At 40.4% G+C, this 21,023-nt stretch overlaps 2 protein-coding genes across 3 annotated transcripts in view; one reads left to right on the forward strand and one right to left on the reverse strand.

Annotated features, from left to right (window-relative positions):
- The window catches only part of prickle2a (prickle homolog 2a), a 97,677-nt gene extending 89,529 nt beyond the window's left edge, over positions 1–8,148 (forward strand). Inside the window, exons 7-8 of one of the 2 annotated variants that reach the window (XM_056236580.1) lie at positions 5,811–6,746; positions 7,022–8,148. In XM_056236580.1, the coding sequence (XP_056092555.1) occupies positions 5,811–6,746; positions 7,022–7,926 (1,841 nt within the window). In that variant the 3' untranslated portion in view covers positions 7,927–8,148. The remainder of the gene's footprint in view (positions 1–5,810; positions 6,747–7,021) is intronic. The other variant, XM_056236581.1, reaches the window with a different exon arrangement.
- A 7,359-nt stretch (positions 8,149–15,507) lies between these two features.
- LOC130071726 (uncharacterized) overlaps positions 15,508–21,023 on the reverse strand; it is a 66,292-nt gene continuing 60,776 nt past the window's right edge. The window contains exon 6 of the mRNA XM_056236584.1: positions 15,508–15,928. Coding sequence (XP_056092559.1) covers positions 15,716–15,928 — 213 coding nt within the window. The 3' untranslated portion in view covers positions 15,508–15,715. The remainder of the gene's footprint in view (positions 15,929–21,023) is intronic.

A 21,023-nucleotide genomic window follows, 5' to 3' on the forward strand; every position in this document is an offset into this window, starting at 1 on the left:
AAAACAAGGAATGCTAAATCGAACTATTATACAAACTTTCTATCTAATAATTTCAATAATCCTAAGAAGTTTTGGAAAAGCCTTAATTCTTTATTTAAAAATTCCACTAAAAGCATTGCTACCGAAATCAAAGTCAATAATGATGTTATCAGTGATCCTTTTGCAGTTGCCACTGCTTTCAACCAACACTTTTCCTCCATTTGTAGTTCACAATATTCTAATTTCTCCTACTCTAGTCCGGCAGATGAGTTTAACAGTTCCTTCTCATTTGCTAAAATAAATCCTACTGAAGTTCAGCAAGCAATCTCCGAACTAAAGTCAGGTAAGGGTACTGATCCCGATGGCCTGGAGATTAAGTTTATTAAGCTCGCATCTCATGTCCTGGCATTTCCTTTATCAGATTTATTTAATTTATCATTATCCACCTGTGTGGTTCCATTAATTTGGAAGTCTGCCAGAGTTACACCAATACATAAGGGTGGCGATGCACTTGATCTTAACAACTATAGACCTATTTCTATCATCAGTAGTATAGCAAAAGTCTTTGAAAAAATCATATTTAAACAACTATTCAAATATATTAATGATTTCTCTATTCTGTCTCCAAATCAATCTGGTTTTAGACCAAACTTCTCTACAACTACTGCTCTTTTAAAATTTACCAATGATGTTTCATCTTCCTTAGATAATAACATGTCAACTGGTGCAATATTTATAGATCTCACTAAGGCCTTCGATATGGTCGATCACTATTTGCTTCTCGACAAATTATATGCGATAGGCCTTACCAAAGATTCTCTTCTCTGGTTTAATTCCTACCTCCACTGTAGACGACAGCGTGTTTCTTTTTGTGGTTGCGTATCACAGTCCTTAATAATGGACAAAGGTGTCCCTCAAGGCTCTTCCTTAGGGCCTCTTCTATTTTCTTTATTTATCAATGATCTTCCTCTAATTTGCTCAGACTGTTGTATCCATCTATATGCAGACGACACAGCGATCTACACATCTAATGTGTCTGTCTCTAAGATTCAATCCTCATTGCAATCTAATTTTTATGCCATTCAACTTTGGTTCCAATCCAATCATCTTCTATTGAATAAGAAAAAGTCATATAGCATATTGTTCTCCACCAGATCAGCTTCAATGAATCAAGATAACAAACTTTTACTCAAATTCCTAGACGATACTCAACTTGTACAAGTTGATGAACTTAAATATTTGGGCCTTTGGCTTGACTCACAACTCTCCTTTAGGTGTCATATCAACTCTGTTGTTAAAAAGATTAATTGTAATTTACGAATATTGTATCGCTCTATTAACTGTTTCACTCAACTGATTAGACTAAGAATTGTGTCACAGTTAATATTTCATATATTAGACTATGCGGACATTGTCTATCAAAACACATCAGAATCAAATTTGAAGGCATTGAATGTTGTTTTCAATAATATATGTAGATTTGTGCTGAGATGTCCTTTTACTACTCACCACTGTGTAATGTATGACTCACTGAACTTATTATCACCAAAAGCCAGAAGACAGTATCACTGGTATCAGGTCATTTTTAAATGTGTGTATTATAATTATCCTTCTTACCTGAAGGAATATTTACTTCCATATAGACCCAGCTATAGATTGAGACACACTGAATATCTCTCCTTCATTGTGCCAAATATCTCCAAAGAGAGTGGTAGACGTGCCTTTAAATTCAAAGCCCCCTCAGACTGGAATAGCCTGCCTGGGTCTCTAAGATCTGTCACATCATTGTGTTCCTTCAAAATATCTCTCTTTACTTACTTGCAAGCAAACTGTTGCTGTAAATGTTTTCCTCATGCGTGACTGGACTTTTGTTTTTTATACCCTTTATATCTGGGATACGTATTTTTTTTAATTTTTTTTTTATTATTTTTTTTATTATGTGTACTTATGCGAGTATGGGTGTAGGTACGTGTATACATGATGTTTGTATATATGTTTGTATAGACATATGTGTATGTAAGCCAGGGCTAAATGTTGTTATGCATCTTAATACTGCAATATGTTTTACTCATGGATTTGTTTCCAATAAGGAGTTGGTGGGTCGGGCGAGGCGGGATGAGGTAGAGCTTTAGTGTGAGTGAATGTATATGTGCTGCATTATCTTTGTCTTTGTCTCGAGGACCCCCTCGAAAACGAGATGTTTCATCTCAAGGGGTTATCCTCAACAATAAATTCAATTCAATTCAATAATACTGTATATGTCGCTGCGTGTCAGCCATACAAATCACGAAAAAATTATTTAGCCTTTAATTGTTGCTTCAAAGACACAGCACGCCTTGTTGAATTCACCTTACAATAACTTCAATTGAAATTTTGTGTGAAAAAAACTTTAAATAGGCTACAATAAATAAACTACAATATTTATAATTTAATAAGATATGGGGCCTACATTTGGACACAGATTTATCCTTACAATAATTTTGCCTGCTCATCAGGCTGGCTATCCGACACTCTCCATATGAAGGAGGAACATTAACACCTTTGTCCAGCAATGTCCCTCCAACCCCCCACAGGCTATCGGAGTCTGAGGCTGACTTAACACAAAGAGAAGTCGCAATTCACACTTAAATCGCTATTCTAGACAGTGTTGATAATGAAGGAATTAAATGATTTAAGTTACATGTAGCCTAGTGATATTTCTGTCATAAAAGTTTATTACTAATTATTTCATTATTTCAATAACTGATGAAATAAAACTGGTTTGGGCCAGCTTTTTCCAAGCAAAACTAAATATAATCTGAAAAATCACATGTTAATTTGTTGTCATGAACAAAATGTTCAAATCAATATTAAAGTCTACAGGGATCTTTGGATCCTTACAACCAGGCATGCAATTTGTGAATTAAGTTTTTTTTTTATTTTGTATTATTCAAATAAATATCGAAACACGGTGCTTCGTGGTAATGCTGCTAAATTAAATAACATTTATAGAATAATTATGAACTTAAATGAAACAATATCGCAACATTTCGACAAATACATTATTTGATCTGTTTTTACATTTTAATTCAGGGCGATTTAGCCTACATTTAATAAGAGCGAGATTTTCACTCTTGTCTTGTCATTTTCTCATTGGGAAGCGCTTCCATTACATGTTTGAGTAGATCCTCTGTACCTCTCGTTTTCATAAGGATTAGCCTACATAATCAGATAACATTTATTAGCCTAAATATTTAGACATTTAAAGGCTTTAGACATCGCCGATTTCTTATCGTGACTGAGCTGAAGTGGCTTTCGGTTCATTTTTGTGACGCGCAGTTCCCGGAGACAGAGACGACAGATACTGTTTTTTCGTTAGCCAGGCTAACTTAGCCTAATATGAATACAAGTTTACAGTTTTGAACGATGTAAGCTACTCTACTCTTATCTGTATGACCAAAAAATTACGGAGTCGCCTATTAAGTTATTTTAGCTGTAATAATGAGAAAAATAAATTAATCTAAATGAACGCGCCGCCGCGTTTGTCGAACACTAACTCACCATGCCAGAATAAAACCCGACTTTAGAAAAATGCATAGGGCCACTCGGCGTGGTGTGCCAAAACACTTAATTATAAACTTCAATATTTCATTCAAAATAATCTCATCAACACGCTTTGTGAAATTTTGAAAAGCCGGGCATGCATTAGGGCCACTGGAACTAATGAACAACTGAAACGCTGGTTTTGATTTTATTGTTTGTCGTTTAAACATGCCTGTTGCATATCTCTATTTTATATTTGATATTGGTGAAGTAGCCTATAGCATTGATTAGCTGTGGAGGGAGGGGTGTGGGGATTAAAATAATTCAGCAGAAGCAGGGATGTTTAGACCAGAAGGAAATCCCAATACCCCCTGGCAAATCACACTTTACTTAAAACCATGTTTTTTAAAACTCTAGGTTGTAGGGAACAGACCTCTCTGCCATGCGCGCGCACGGTTTGGAGCACAATATCTGTCTCGCATGCACGCTCGCTCTAGATAGATTACGGGATATTTTAACTAATTTGCGGTATAACTAGTCGATCACGAGTGGCTCAACAGGTAGATCTATAGATAAACTATATCTTTCAGGAATTTGACCGACCGGGTTGACACTTCAGCGGGAGAAATCGGGGGTGTGGCGTGAGAGCGTGAGATTTGGGTCAATTGCGTGAGTCTCACGCTCAGTGCGTGAGAGTTGGCAGCCCTGAAAAAAAAATATATATAGTATATATAGGCTATATATAATTTATTTATTACAGAACTGCTTTTGAAATTACGATTGGTAGCCTATTATTATACAGATGCAAAGTCGTTCTGTTGGGTACTATTTTGTGTGTAAAATGGAAATGCATGATAATTGTATTTTATTTATATAAGCAAAAAAACTGTATGGTGTAACAGAGTTTTAGAGCTAGACAAATCTAAATAAATATAAAACTTACAACAGACCAGGCTTGTGCGGGATTTGAACCCGCGTCATCTTGATGATGAACCGTAAGTTCTACCGCTCGGCTATGAATTTTCTCACTGAGAAATACCCGAACGTTTGTTTCTCACATGAGCGAGAAAACGTTTTGTCTTTAGCCTGTGAGTGTAGGCCTATACTTTAGCCTTTTACAGTTTTAAAAGATTATATATTATCTGTATGACCAACAATTACGGAGTAGGCTATAAATGTTTGTTGTTGGCTTATTTGGAAATTACCATAACTTGTAGTATTTCATCCTTAGGCTACAGACATTAGCCCCACTTACATTTTGCTAAATGTCCCTTTGCGCCACCTGGCGATCATTTCGCGAACGACTTTGAAATGCAACTGGTTTATTTTTACCGTGGTGGATGGCTAAAAATGGTATGTGGATGGCTAAAAGGTGACTAAAAATGTGCTTTTGGCTTTCATTTATATTTTGATTGTTTGTATATATATATATATATATATATATATATATATATATATATATATATGTGTGTGTGTGTATAAATATTTATTTATTTATATATATATATATTGTCCTTGCATTCTTTCTTGTGTGACACCCCTGAATGAAAGGCTCATTAGTATGCAGTCTGCTCAGGTGAGAACTGCCTAATTATTCATGAGGGGGTTGGGTCGTTCACGCCCATCCGCATATTGCCTTTGCAAACAAAAAATGTTTTTCACAATTTAAAACAATCTATTGTTTTATGTGAATGATGAGGCAGAATGATTTTCAGATCAATTTGAAGCAAAAACTCTAGGCAACAACATCCACTTGTCAAAAGTCTTGTGGACAGATATTTAGTATGTTATTTGTGGCCTTATATTAGAAACTTTATTTTTTAGTTTTTTCAATAACCACGCATAAACAATATTCTCTCAAAAATACAAACTTGTACATACATGTTGCTCACATATTATGGTAGCCCTGTCTGTGCTATATAGAGTGTAATTTCACCTGTGCCATTAATATGTTTATAAGCAACTGAAAAAGCAGAAATGTCAGAGCATGCCAAAACATCTCAAGGACCCCGAAAACACCTCAGACCCCAGAGGGTTAAATGTGGCCCTCTTGGCCTCTGAACTTGAGTAGTCCTTGAGTACACCCTAAAAATGTCAGTGACCACCCCAGTGGTTCTGGTGGCATAATATAGTGGCCACAGATGGCATCATTTTCTGTATGCAAAATGTAATTTCTTCTTTGGGTGTAATTTTTGTGGTTAATTTTGAAATACCAATACTAATTTTCCACACACTACATTTGAAGTCGTAATTAGCAAAAAATAAATAAATAAAGATGGTTATTGTCTTTTGTCTGTTATGTGTTTTAGGTATAGACCAAGGTCAGATGGCATATGAAGGTCAACACTGGCATGCCACTGAAGAGTGTTTCAGCTGTGCCCGCTGCAATCAGTCTTTGCTGGGTCGTCCCTTCTTGCCGAAACAAGGTTTGATCTACTGTTCCCGTCTCTGCAGCCAAGGGGATGAGCCTGAGCTGTCGGACTCCTCAGACTCTGCTTTCCAGAGTGCCCGTTCCCGACAGTCACACCACAGTGGTCAGATTGGCAAGGATGGGACAAAAGGGAAGGGTGAAGGTGTCCGACAAACATCATCTGGCCCTACACAATTAGCTGGTGATGCGGAGCCTCTAGCTGTTCAAATGGATTTGCTGAGCATCTCAAGCCCAGCACCAAGCCGCACTCCCCATCGCACACCAACAAGAACCCCAAGTAGAACCAAAAGTCGGTCTCCAAGTCTCAACCGCAAGCAGCCAGTTTGGGTAAACCGGGATGAGCCTTACTCCTATGAGTCTCAACAAAGAGATTCCTCCACATCTCCAAATCCCCATCAGCTACGAAGCCAATGTAGCATTCGTACCGCTTACCCTCCTTCTCCCAATCAGCCAGCCAAGATAGTGAGCAGTCCTGAGTCTTGGTCCAAAGAACCACCTGGGGGTAATCCCAAAAAGCCTCCAGTCATTGCTGCTCTGAGGGGGCACTCTTTCAATGAAAACTGGATGCATCATGGCCAAGAACCTGAATTTCATGCTCCTAAGCTCAAAACACAAATGAGCTTCAATGAGGTATCAAGCCGTAATTCTGGATTTTTGGACAAGCGCAGTATCAGTGTGCAAGGTTTCCCCCGAGAGATGCGTCCTCCATTGCTGAGGAGCAGGCACCAATTTGGGCCAAGCTTTGGTGAACTTACACCACTAGAACAAACACCAAGAGGTTCTGCTGACTCACTGGCCCTTTCATGCACTACAGGTGAGCTTAAATTCAGTTCAAATACAAATACAAATACCATGATACTTCATTTCACTAATTGACAGGGATATGATCAAAACAAGAGAAGAATGGCTCATTCAACTGTCACACATTTCACATGGTGTACCCTATTTCTGATCTTACAAATAGCATGATACTCCATATCCCTGCCTGACAGGGGTATGTTCAAAAGAAGAGATGAGTTGGTTCATTCAAACTTAACACATTTCACATGGTGTACCTATATCTGATCTCTGCCCATTGTTTGTCTTCAGCAGGAAACTCCTTAGACGGGACTAACAGGCGTCAGGAGCACTTCTCTCGATTTTCTATGCCTGACCTGAGTAAAGACTCTGGGGTAATTGTGTCTGATAAAGGCACCATGGGTACTTTAAACTCACCAATGCAGTTCCGCAGCACTGAATCCCTGAGCTCTGTCCCAAGACCCCTTGCTGATATTGGCATGCCTGTCAGAGTAAGGTACCCTCCTCCACTATACTGGGATTCGCACAGAGGGATAAGTTTTGAGGATCCAGTCAAAGGTCACATTGGTCTTGCAGGAAGCATGTCCTGTATGCAAGAAGGCAATGCCCAAGCAATGACACCACGGCCAAGACGTCCTCAAACACAAGACTCTCCCAGACAGCAGCGTCAGCGACAACGTCACCACCACAAGAGTCACAAAGGTCATAAATATCACTATCGCTCCCGCCGCTCTCGGTCAGACAATGCCCTGCATTTAGCTACAGAAAATCAGAGTTTCCCTGGGGACCCCATTCATAGGTTTCACAATGACTTTGAGCGACCATCCTCATCAAGAATGTCACACAATCTCTTTGGAGCTAACTATGGGTATCGACAACAGTTCTTTAGGCCATGCCCTCGAACCACATCGGACCTCACCTTGCAGGATCCTGGAGGTCCACAAATTGGACAGTTTATGGGTAGGTATGGAGAAACAGCTGATGATGAAGATCAGTTTTGCTCAACCTGTTCCTCTTCTTCAGAGGTGTCTGATGATGATGGTTACCTTATGGGTGAAGTCATTCCACGGCCAGTGCAGCTCCGATACTTTGACAATGAGGAATTGCGACATCGTTATAGTCCTACATTGACGGGTGGTCACACCCAATTACATACACGCAAACGGCGAAAGAGCAAGAACTGCATCATATCATAAGCAATTGGTAATGTGAGTATCTGAGTGTGTGTATGTGAGAGTGGGTGAAGTGAGTATGTGAGAAGTGAGTAGACACCTGTACATCATCATTTAATTGTCAAATAATTCAAAATTCTATCACCTTCCAGTAATTGTGTTACTTGTTTAGTTGAACATAGAGGTATTTCCTCTTGTGTAATATTAACCGTTTAGATGTACTATTTTAAACATACAGGCTCCACAGAAAGAACTTGATCCAAGTACACCTTTTATTACCGGGAATCTTTTTTTTTTTCCTTAATTTGATGTCCACCTTTATTTTTGATAAAGTCTCAATCTTTTTCAGCATGGAGGACACCAGTGTTTCTGGAGAGATTTTTTTTCAGATGCTCTTTGCTGGAAAGGGTTGAGTTGCTCTACATTTCTCTTTAAAATAACCCAAAGGGGTTCCATTAGAAGTCAGGCAACACACTTTGCTAGGTCATTTTTTACAACTTTAGAATCTTGCATGGTTTTGCCAGTGTACTGTGGATCGCTATCATGCTGAAATATTCTTCTTTTGCCCAACGTCTTCCAATCTTGCTTTTTTGTTCTGAAGGGTATGCAAGGATTTGTCCATAGAGGTTGATACCATACAATGTCCTTGAGCTGCCACAGAAAGCCTGATTTCCATTTATAACCCCATTTACATGTCTAAAGCACTTGCCCTTCTGCTTTTCAGAACTAGATTATACAAGTAATTTTAAGATAGGGGTGTCCAATTCTGCTTCTGGAGGGCCAACATAATGCAAATTTTGCTCCTGCCTGGAAGTTTGTAGTAATCCTAAAGATGTTGATTAGGTGATTCAGGTGTGTTTAGATAGGGCTGGAGCTAAACTCTGCTGAAAGGTGATCCTCTGGGAACAGAATTGGACAACCCGGTTTTAGGATGACAAGTCCAAAATTGAGAAAGGTTTGGTGTTCACAGGTAATTTTAAAACAACGTTAATGCAATTAGGTTATTTCGAAATATTAGGTTCAGAAATATCAATGATGACAGATGACGTGAGTGTGTGTGTGTGTGTATATAATCAATACTCTTTGTCAAAATTTAGAAATAATGCAGAAATAATATAGTTATCAAGAGGTGATAACATTTCTATTCATTTGACAGTTAAGTGTTATTTCACGGGGTGTACTCACTTCTGTTGTGTATTGTATTTTTTTTCCTAAATATCCAACTATGGGTTGAAATCCAATTCAGGCATGTTTCAGTCATTGCATAAGTAACACTGTAGGTAATGTGTTCTGATCTGAAATCATGTGTTTACTGTGACTGGAGATTGCACAATGATCAAATGTATTCATTTCTATTTATTGGAATTGTACATTGAATTTTATCTATTGCTAAGCATATGAATTTTGTTTTGTAGAAACCTGTGCAATAACAATCTGCTATATAACTTAATTTCAGGAGAAGCAAAGAAGTGACGACTCAGTGTGCACTTAACCTTTAGAATTAGAATATTGATTTTTAACTTACTCTTAAATTAATTTGCGTTACTCTTGAAAAAATTTGGGATTACTGCTCAGCACATTCCATAAACTCAGTGCATCAAAAATCTAGTTACAACCATTTTCTTATCTGTTTTTAGATTTTCTTGGTTGTAAGTATAATTCTAGTCAAGTCTACACTCTCCCCTTTCTTTTTCCCTTAATTTTTGTTATAATTTAGTGGCAATACGGTTTTCTATAATCCCCTTGCTGCTTACTGTTAATTGTTCTAAATACAGTAGTTTCCTAATATGCGCTCTTCATGGTTTTCAACTTGTTTAATTAATGTCATTCTAAAATTAAACTTTATAAAATGTTTATCATTTTGTTGGGCAATGTTGGTTATGGTTTTAAATGCAATATTCTGTCTTTCCAAAGTCATTTACAAATAATATCTTAAAATTGAATGTTTTCTTAATGATTAAAACAATATATAAAAATAATGTAGTATTGTAAAGGTTCTGTAAATATTGTCTTAAATATTTCTATATTTTGTATCTTCAGATGCATAATTTGTATCATATTATAGAGTGTAGAAACCAATGGTGACTGCATGTGTATCCCCCGTTCATGTCTTGTATGTGAATTAAATAACTATTTCAACAAACAAACAAAGCCTTTAATTAAGCTTCAGATTAATATCATTGTGATCTTTTAAAAATACTATTTTATATTATATTTTCTGAAATATAATCTGAGCTAGGGTGTAAATTACTTATTTTGTACTTTTTAAAATCCCTTCAGTTTCAGATAATCCTCTCCTCTGAATTTTTTTTAACAATCTTAAAGTCTCTATGAATATGCAAATTAGCCCCACCTCCACTCACTCACACCCTGTTCACATCCACACTCTCACCACTCTGATGTGTTTACATCAGAGATCCACTCACTCAACTTTACTGGAAATACTGGTTTAATTCAGCCATTCATGTTAGAACCAGACACTGATTCAGAAAAAGTAGTGGAAGAGTGAATTACACAGGCTCGTCTACAAGTCGATATATCAGAATGGTAATGTGTTTATTTGTGTATCGCTCTCTACAATGTCGGACACACAACGGTAATTAATATAATTAACCTTTAGCTTGACTACGTTATCAAACATCTAATCAGGTGTTGCTAATGTTACACAAACCATGCTCTGGTGCGCCATCTCAGAGTCGGACAGCTGCCTTCTAAACATCAGCATCCTTAGAAATGCTTTTGAAGAAAAGCATAAGTCATCATAACATCGTAATATACATCATATAGATAATTCACCCGCTATATTGCTAAATCTACCCGTTTTTTTTTTCTTCATGTCAACAGAATAACCTCCCCTGCTAGTTCGCTGTTAATGATATGCTTAAGGCCGCCGGCACGTTGATCTGATTGGTTGCCAGGTAGTTTGTGACGTCAGAAACACCAGCAATTTTAAACAGTGTTTTTGAGAGTCTTTCTTTCACTGCAGTTTTAAAGGGCACCCCTTTTCACAAGATGTAAAATAAGTCTCTTATGTCCCCAGAGTGTGTATGTGAAGTTTTAGCTCAAAATACCCAACAGATATTTTTTTACAGCATGGGTTAGGGTTAGGATTTAATTTGTCTTAAAATAAGTTTAAATTGTCACTTTTTGGGGCTCAGAAACACGTGCTGCTTTATTGTGTATCCCTTTAAATGCAAATGAGCTGTTCCCGCCGGCACAGAGGGCGGAGCTTCAAGAGCTCGCTCCAGTGGCAGGACAATCTCATCTCAGCGAATGAGAATATCAGAACAGAAACTCTCAGTAGCGGTGTTCATTTCCACCCGGAGTCGGACAATAATCCCCACAGAGCCAGAGAGTATATGCTGTATGGAAATAGAACAGGTATAGTCTAGTTTAATTACGGTTATAACTTATTTTTCATCTTGCTTTTATCCACTATTACTACAATGTAAATGTTTGGCCTGTATGATGGCCAAACATATACTGATGAGTTTAATGAAGTTTATTGTACATCACATAAAAAAAGAAGTGTTAGTTTTACTCCAGAAAATCACTGTAAGAGCTGAATAAAACAGTACAAGAAGTTTGAAGTCGTATCCATAAACTCTCTCTCTCCCTTTCATGATCACCATGAGCTGTCATAAAGTGTGCGCTTTCACTTCTGCCGTGGATCACTAGGCTGGATCACGGACCACTCAGGGTGGGCCTATGCTAATACAGCAGTGTCAGTCAACAGTCGTGGGCGGGGCTTGTGTTTAGCTCACTCAGGGTGGGCCTATGCTAATACAGCAGTGTCAGTCAACAGTCGTGGGCGGGGCTTGTGTTTAGCTCACTCAGGGCGGGCCTATGCTAATACAGCAGTGTCAGTCAACAGTCGTGGGCGGGGCCTGTGTTTAGCTCATTCAGGGCGGGGATATGCTAATACAGCAGTGTCAGTCAACAGTCGTGGGAGGGGCTTGTGTTTAGCTCACTCAGGGTGGGCCTATGCTAATACAGCAGTGTCAGTCAACAGTCGTGGGCGGGGCCTGTGTTTAGCTCACTCAGGGCGGGGATATGCTAATACAGCAGTGTCAGTCAACAGTCGTGGGAGGGGCTTGTGTTTAGCTCACTCAGGGTGGGCCTATGCTAATACAGCAGTGTCAGTCAACAGTCGTGGGCGGGGCTTGTGTTTAGGTCACTCAGGGTGGGCCTATGCTAATACAGCAGTGTCAGTCAACAGTCGTGGGCGGGGCTTGTGTTTAGCTCACTCAGGGCGGGCCTATGCTAATACAGCAGTGTCAGTCAACAGTCGTGGGCGGGGCCTGTGTTTAGCTCACTCAGGGCGGGGATATGCTAATACAGCAGTGTCAGTCAACAGTCGTGGGCGGGGCCTGTGTTTAGCTCACTCAGGGCGGGGATATGCTAATACAGCAGTGTCAGTCAACAGTCGTGGGCGGGGCTTGTGTTTAGGTCACTCAGGGCGGGCCTATGCTAATACAGCAGTGTCAGTCAACAGTCGTGGGAGGGGCTTGTGTTTAGCTCACTCAGGGTGGGGATATGCTAATACAGCAGTGTCAGTCAACAGTCGTGGGCGGGGTTGTGTTTAGCTCACTCAGGGCGGGGATATGCTAATACAGCAGTGTCAGTCAACAGTCGTGGGCGGGGCTTGTTTTTAGGTCACTCAGGGTGGGTCTATGCTAATGCAACAGTGTCAGTCAACAGTCTCGGGCGGGGCCTGTGTACAGCTCACTCAGGGCGGGTCTATGCTAATACAGCAGTGTCAGTCAACAGTCGTGGGCGGGGCTTGTGTTTAGCTCACTCAGGGTGGGTCTGTGCTAATACAGCAGTGTCAGTCAACAGTCGTGGGAGGGGCTTGTGTTTAGCTCACTCAGGGCGGGTCTATGCTAATACAGCAGTGTCAGTCAACAGTCGTGGGCGTGGGCTTGTGTCTAGCTCACTCGGGGTGGGCCTATGCTAATACAGCAGTGTCAGTCAACAGTCGTGGGAGGGGCTTGTGTTTAGCTCACTCAGGGTGGGTCTGTGCTAATACAGCAGTGTCAGTCAACAGTCGTGGGAGGGGCTTGTGTTTAGCTCACTCAGGGTGGGCCTATGCTAATACAGCAGTGTCAGTCAACAGTCGTGGGAGGGGCTTGTGTTTAGCTCACTCAGGGCGGGCCTATGCTAATACAGCAGTGTCAGTCAACAGTCGTGGGAGGGGCTTGTGTTTAGCTCACTTAGGGTGGGTCTGTGCTAATACAGCAGTGTCAGTCAACAGTCGTGGGAGGGGCTTGTGTTTAGCTCACTCAGGGTGGGCCTATGCTAATACAGCAGTGTCAGTCAACAGTCGTGGGAGGGGCTTGTGTTTAGCTCACTCAGGGCGGGCCTATGCTAATACAGCAGTGTCAGTCAACAGTCGTGGGAGGGGCTTGTGTTTAGCTCACTCAGGGTGGGTCTGTGCTAATACAGCAGTGTCAGTCAACAGTCGTGGGCGGGGCTTGTGTTTAGGTCACTCAGGGCGGGCCTATGCTAATACAGCAGTGTCAGTCAACAGTCGTGGGCGGGGCTTGTGTTTAGCTCACTCAGGGTGGGTCTATGCTAATACAGCAGTGTCAGTCCTCAGTCGTGGGAGGGGCTTGTGTTTAGCTCACTCAGGGTGGGTCTGTGCTAATACAGCAGTGTCAGTCAACAGTCATGGGAGGGGCTTGTGTTTAGCTCACTCAGGGCGGGTCTATGCTAATACAGCAGTGTCAGTCAACAGTCGTGGGCGGGGCTTGTGTTTAGCTCACTCAGGGCGGGTCTATGCTAATACAGCAGTGTCAGTCAACAGTCGTGGGCGGGGCTTGTGTTTAGCTCACTCAGGGTGGGTCTATGCTAATACAGCAGTGTCAGTCAACAGTCGTGGGCGGGGCTTGTGTTTAGCTCACTCAGGGTGGGTCTGTGCTAATACAGCAGTGTCAGTCAACAGTCGTGGGAGGGGCTTGTGTTTAGCTCACTCAGGGCGGGTCTATGCTAATACAGCAGTGTCAGTCAACAGTCGTGGGCGTGGGCTTGTGTCTAGCTCACTCGGGGTGGGCCTATGCTAATACAGCAGTGTCAGTCAACAGTCGTGGGGGGGCTTGTGTTTAGCTCACTCAGGGTGGGTCTGTGCTAATACAGCAGCGTCAGTCAACAGTCGTGGGAGGGGCTTGTGTTTAGCTCACTCAGGGTGGGTCTGTGCTAATACAGCAGTGTCAGTCAACAGTCGTGGGAGGGGCTTGTGTTTAGCTCACTCAGGGCGGGTCTATGCTAATACAGCAGTGTCAGTCAACAGTCGTGGGCGGGGCTTGCGTTTAGCTCACTCAGGGCGGGTCTATGCTAATACAGCAGTGTCAGTCAACAGTCGTGGGCGGGGCTTGTGTTTAGCTCACTCAGGGCGGGTCTATGCTAATACAGCAGTGTCAGTCAACAGTCGTGGGAGGGGCTTGTGTTTAGCTCACTCAGGGTGGGTCTGTGCTAATACAGCAGTGTCAGTCAACAGTCGTGGGAGGGGCTTGTGTTTAGCTCACTCAGGGCGGGTCTATGCTAATACAGCAGTGTCAGTCAACAGTCATGGGCGGGGCCTGTGTACAGCTCACTCAGGGTGGGTCTGTGCTAATACAGCAGTGTCAGTCAACAGTCGTGGGAGGGGCTTGTGTTTAGCTCACTCAGGGCGGGTCTATGCTAATACAGCAGTGTCAGTCAACAGTCGTGGGAGGGGCTTGTGTTTAGCTCACTCAGGGTGGGTCTGTGCTAATACAGCAGTGTCAGTCAGCAGTCGTGGGCGGGGCTTGTGTTTAGCTCACTCAGGGTGGATCTATGCTAATACAGCAGTGTCAGTCAACAGTCGTGGGCGGGGATGTGTGTAGCTCACTCGGGGTGGGCCTATGCTAATACAGCAGTGTCAGTCAACAGTCGTGGGAGGGGCTTGTGTTTAGCTCACTCAGGGCGGGTCTATGCTAATACAGCAGAGTCAGTCAATTTTTTATCATTATAGGGTGGTAGTGTACACAAACTGCCAACACACATTTATGTTCAAACGCCATGTAAAAGTGAATTTTGCATAATAGATGCCCTCTAAGGAGAAAATAATCAGCAATGGTGTTGACTTGAATTTGCATATGGTTTGTCTTAAAGCATATTAAAAACACCACATAGACATATACACAACATTAAACACTTGATGTTCACCACAGGGGGAATAAAAAATTATTAAAATCCTGTAGATTAGTGGAAGACAATTTTTATTTGTAATACATGTAGACAGACAAAATTCAAGACACAACAGCAAGCTTAATACCAAACTAACATTTCCCTTAATACTTTAAGTACAACTAAATTCATTATTCTTTACTCTATCTTCCACTGATATTTGAGACTTGTTTCTCAACATGGTACTTATAGTTACTGTCTGCAAACAATATACAGGCAGGCATACATCAATGCAAACATGATTTATATATTCATACTTAAATATATTTTTACTCTGGGTTCATAAACATTTTGTAATCTCGGTAATGACCATTAAAAATTTGACTTTTCTCACTGGTTTTGTGGAATTAGAGATTACTGGCACAGCCTCTGATTATCAACAGAATAAATACAAAGGTGTACTAAAAAACAATTTTATTGTCAATGTATATTAACTGGGTCAATATCGTGACAGCTTTTTAGCATTTGGATCAGTGCTACAAATCTTTTAAAGAAACGCTGATAGAGCTACAGGTGTGTTAATAAAGCACATTTTTAAAGTTGAATGGATAGCGTGAATAAGAAGTTAATAAATAAGCATCTGCATTCAGCCGTGTGTTTGCAGTCGTCACTTGATGGGATGTGTTTGGGAGGTGGATGGAGTGTCTAGCTCTCGGGAATCATACTCATGGATGAACTGCTCCATGGCCTTGATGCAGCGCATGCCGATGTCCCTCAGGTTTTCATGCAGAGACAGCTGAATTGACTTCTCCAAGGATGGATCCTTGGTCACCAACATCTTCACAACCATGCCAAATGTGTCACAGTCCTGCCGATACACCTGTATGGATTATAAACATTGATTACTCTAAACATTACAATATATTAATTAAACTACTTCGTTTTCCCACCAGCATTTTTTGTTTTTAAAAAGCTGCCAGCCACCGCCAGCCTTTTTTTTATTATCATTTTCACAAAATGGTTATGGCCCTCAGATTAAATTGTTGTATGAATATCTGAACATGCGCTATATCAAAAGAAAGAACAGAGGCTCTGCTTTAAAAAATAAATAAATAAACATTGTATTCTAGTTTCATGCATTATTTTTATCAATACTTGAATGTGGGAAAGCTTAATAAAAAAAGCAACATTTTGAACAAAAAGCTGAAAAAATGTGTCAAAGACAGCAATGCCTTTTCCGCTTGTTTTTTTGATCTGGAGGTTCAGTTCTCTTTCAGAAAATAGTGAGCAGTGGTTACTGTCAAATACATATCTCAATTACTTATTCACATAATACCACTAATTTGTTTCTATTTAATAATATATGCTATGTTACTAAATCCTTACCATATATACAGTATATGTACCATGTTATTTACATGGTAATCCATGGTACTTCAAAGAATACCATAGTACTATAAAACATATGTAATGGTACTTTAGGGCCCTCATGTATAAAACCTTCTGTAGATTTCATCCTGAAAGCTACAAAAACCACAAAAGCTAGATTTTGCCAGAACCTGCGCAAAATTCCCTTTATAAAACCCAGAGGAAGATTGTGTTCATGTGCGTCTCCTACCCGGAATAACCATATATGAGCTTACAACGCCTCGTTTTACTATGCATAACGTCATCTGCATATCCTTTCCATGTATATTCCCATCCACGTGATACCATGTTTAACACAAGACATTAGGACAATATGAGATAAGGACTATGTGCTGTCACATTACATTACTAAAAATCATTCCGTATCCTTTCCTTGTTTTAGAATAAATAAATCAATATTGTATTAAAATACATTTCAGAGACTGTTTTCAGAGGAGAGTTATTCTCAATCTTTTCCAGGCAAAATAGTAGGCTATTTTTAACTGCTTTAAGCAAATAAAATGTATGCAATTTTGCCTATAAGGTAAACATATTTTAGGATGGTTTATTATTATTTTTTATGAAAACAGATAGGCCTTATTTTTTGCAGTGTAAATAATTGTCTGACTCAGCGCGTTACTGACAAAACATTTAAAAAAATAAAAGTGTGCATTTCTTACCGTTTCCTTCAAATTATATCCTTAGATATATACAGTTATATTTTTCATAATATTGGGAAGACCCCGGTTAAATGGTTATATGTCTGTCTGTGCAGGACATCAACAGCGCCTGCGTGCAGAAGAGGCTTTACAGCCTCAGACTTACTCAATGGACCGATCACTGCGCGAGTCTTTCAGTGTCTGTCATTGCTGTCGATGTTGCTAAGCCATCTGCTTAGACGGGAAAACTGTGCATTATTGATCATTATTCGCACAAACAATATTTTCTCAGAACATGAGTTCTGCTATTTACAACACAATTTAAAGCGAAATTATCACGTGTCAAGCAATCATTGCTGTAGTTAAAACATTAAACCACAGCATTCCACAGGAAAAGTGTTCAAAAGCAGCACACCCACTACAAATATTTCTATTTCAATGAATATAAAAAATATTGTAACTTCTGGATAATGACTTCATGAAATTTCAGTGCTTAATTTTATTAATGAGAGTGGCATATTTAATCTAAATGTGTATATCAGATGTAAAATCATTGTGTTTACTTCAGACACTGTAATCTGCTCTGGCCCTCCTGTTCGCCAGAGTGAGAGATAGCAGACTGTCCTCACTCAATGGCTGGCTGTCCAAGTGGTGTCCGCAGAATAACAGAGATTATTATCAATTTGTTGATGCAGACCTGACCTGTTAAAAAGAGATGGTATTCATGCCTCCTGGGATGGTAAAACTGTGTTGGCCCCCCGCAAGAGTGGAGGCGGGGCCCCTCACGCGAAATGAAATAAGTGGGATTCCTTCACAATGGTGTACCAGTGGCATGGCATTTACTATAGACTATATTTAATGCATTTCATTCATTTTATTCATAAAGAACTTTTCAGATTCTTAAAAAAACACCAACAATAAAACAACCTTATAATAACATGTTAAAATGCAAGATAACAGGTATATCTGGCGTCAAAACTATGTCTGGAAATCTGCTATCGATATAACAATGAATTTGTCTATTACAAACAGGGATTGAACGTGTTTTTGACAATCTTTTACATTCAAGTTACCTATAAAAAGTTAATTGACTCATTGAATCTTGAGAAGGAATGCAATAAAGCATCTCACCTTTAAAATAGCCAAAACGAACCTTTCTCCTAGCATTTTTGTGAGCAAAGTCCCTCACAATGTCTGAATGTCCATCTGACGTGCGCGCTGGCTCTCAATACCGAGAATCGCAAGTTTGGAAAGTCTGTCCTGGCTCATTGTCCTTCTCAGGCAGGTTTTTATTAGTTTCAGTTTAGAAAAAGACCTGTCGCCACTTGCCACAGTGACAGGGATGGTTAAAAAAGCTTTAGTCACGTCATAAAAAAGCTTTAGTTATTTTATTTTGCGTCATACTTTTGGGGGCCCCCCCACCACGCAGGGTCCGTCCGCAGTGCGTGCCCTGTGTGCCCGTCCGCTACACCACTGGGTGCCAAACTCAGTTCCTGGAGGGCCACAGCCCTGCAGAGTTTAGCACCAACCCTAATTCAACACACCTGATCCAGCTAATCAAGTTCTTCAGGATTACTAGAAACTTCCAGACAGGAACTGGAGTTTGACACATGTGGCTTAGAAGAACTCGATGTTGCAACAGAAACGTTTGACTCTTTTTTCCCCCCAGCACTTTAGAAATAGTTGCTCCTTTGCACTTAAAGAAGATTAAAGAAAATAGTCCAACGTAGAGGTACAACGAGCACACTCAGGCCCTTGAGAGAGCAGCCAGAAAAATGGAGCGATAATTGTAAATTATGTAAATTAAGACATTTTGCTCAGGCAAACAGTATTTTCCTTAAAATATAAAAATCTACTTTAAATTTTTGATCAAATTATATATATATGTGGTTTTGCCTTAGAGAACGTTTGATCAGGGTTACATAAAAGCATTACATAAAAGGTTACATAAAACAACAAATGCCAATAAATGTGAATTTCTATATTGCTAAGAGAAAAATGATTAAATAATATGCATTTCACCCTTGCTAAAACCGTTATTATTGGTGTGTGGAGAAGCAGGCAGTCTTGTAGAAACTCTAGGATTGTATGTGTGTTTGAGCTGCTAGCTTTTATCGGATCACTTCAAAATAGCACCTACTGCCTCATCCGTGGTAACCATAGAGATAGCGTGTCTCTGTGTGTGCGCTGCGGGCTTAAATTACCATTCCGCATGTATCTGAGTCATCGCATCATGAGCTCTGCTGTGCAGTTTCTTGAAAATAGAATGAATGACTATGATTACAATGAAAACACACCATATAATAGAGCTAGATTTAACTTGTGTAACTCACTGAAGACACAAACTTACCAACAGGTCTCAAAATAAAACTATATTCAGAATAGCACTACTCTTGCTATTTCTGCTGCATGTTTTGCTGTGAAAACGATGTGAATTTTCTGTATGCATGTAATATGCAGATGATTTTCTACAATAGCTAGAATGCATGACGGATGTGTACAGGCTCTCTGTGGCCCGCCGAGCCTCTCTAGTACGCAGAATCCTGTAGATGAGTGGAGTGGAGGAAAGTGGAGTTCAATCCATGCTCACAAATCCACTTCTGTCTCTCGCTCACACCCCCGGCCTCACTCCTCATGCACCCGGCGAACCTTCACTACATTCATTTTACATTCCAGTCTATGGTGCATCTGCAGAGACTCCTCCATGACAGAATGCTTTTGTTGCCATTGTTTTGCTCATTTTCGGTAGATTATTGAACTAATTGTCACGGAATGGACATGCAGACTAGCAGAGTGACTAATGCTACACAATTAATCATATATTAACGTGATCACAGTTTCTGCCTTTCACGGTTAAATGATCGTCTGCATTATTGGTGTACTAACAAGAAAAAAAATCTAGAAATATATATTGGTGTTTATTCTCATTAGGCATAAAAAAAAAGTTTGGTTGTCAGCTGAGGTCATGGGTCGGTAGGGAATTGTTTTTTGGGGGGGTTTTTCTCCAGTGGCAGCAAGGGATATCATAGGTAAGAAATTATTATTATTATTATTTTTTATTTTACTTTACAGTAGCGATGGATACTCTATTTTATCATAGCCTATGGGTGATTTATAGGTGAGCTATAGGCTAATGATAATAAATGTGTCTGAAAAAATAACGAGGCATTTTAATTGTTTATTAATAAACTATTGTTTTCTAAATATCGGTGTGGCGAGCAGGACGAGGTCGAGGACGGCGCGAGGCCGGCGGCGTGATTACTAATGAGCGACGCACCGGTCTCGACCTCCACTGTCGTCGCTCCTCCTTTTATGCTCCCGCTCCTCCGTGAGAGATACGACACCGGTGCGTCGCTCATCAGTAATCACGCCACCGGCCTCGCACGGCCCTCGACCTCGTCCTGCTCGCCGCGGCTAAAACATTTCTCCACCTCCGCTGTAAGGCGGATCCACCTTTAGAGAGAAATGCACCTTCCATATGGATTACATAATCAGAAGGTATTAGCTTTGTTCGTTTTAAAGTGGACATTTCAAGCTTTAGCCAACAGTAACGTACATAGGCTATATTTTGTTTCAGTTCTCGCGCCCCTGTTCACGGAGATCATGAAACCGCACCTGATTGTTTTATTTTATGTTACAAAAGCACAACGTTTTCTTGTTATTGTGAGTTTACGCAAATAAAAGTAGTTGCGAATAATGTATTATTATTTTCTGTATGACCAGAAATGATCGAGAATTTTAAGTTGTCTCCACTGTTGATAGGAAAATGCAAGTGTTCGCGCCCGCGCCTCCGTGCCGTGCAGTCGCGCTCCACACTCCGCACACACACTTGGATATGGATATCATCCCAGTGGATGCTCACACTGGAGCTGGTTGAGGAGAGAACCCCTGATATGATTGTAAAGTGCT

The sequence above is a fragment of the Rhinichthys klamathensis genome, unplaced genomic scaffold (genome assembly GCF_029890125.1).
Source record: "Rhinichthys klamathensis goyatoka isolate OS25496 unplaced genomic scaffold, OSU_Roscu_1.1 h1tg000453l_1, whole genome shotgun sequence".
Lineage (NCBI taxonomy): Eukaryota > Metazoa > Chordata > Actinopteri > Cypriniformes > Leuciscidae > Rhinichthys > Rhinichthys klamathensis.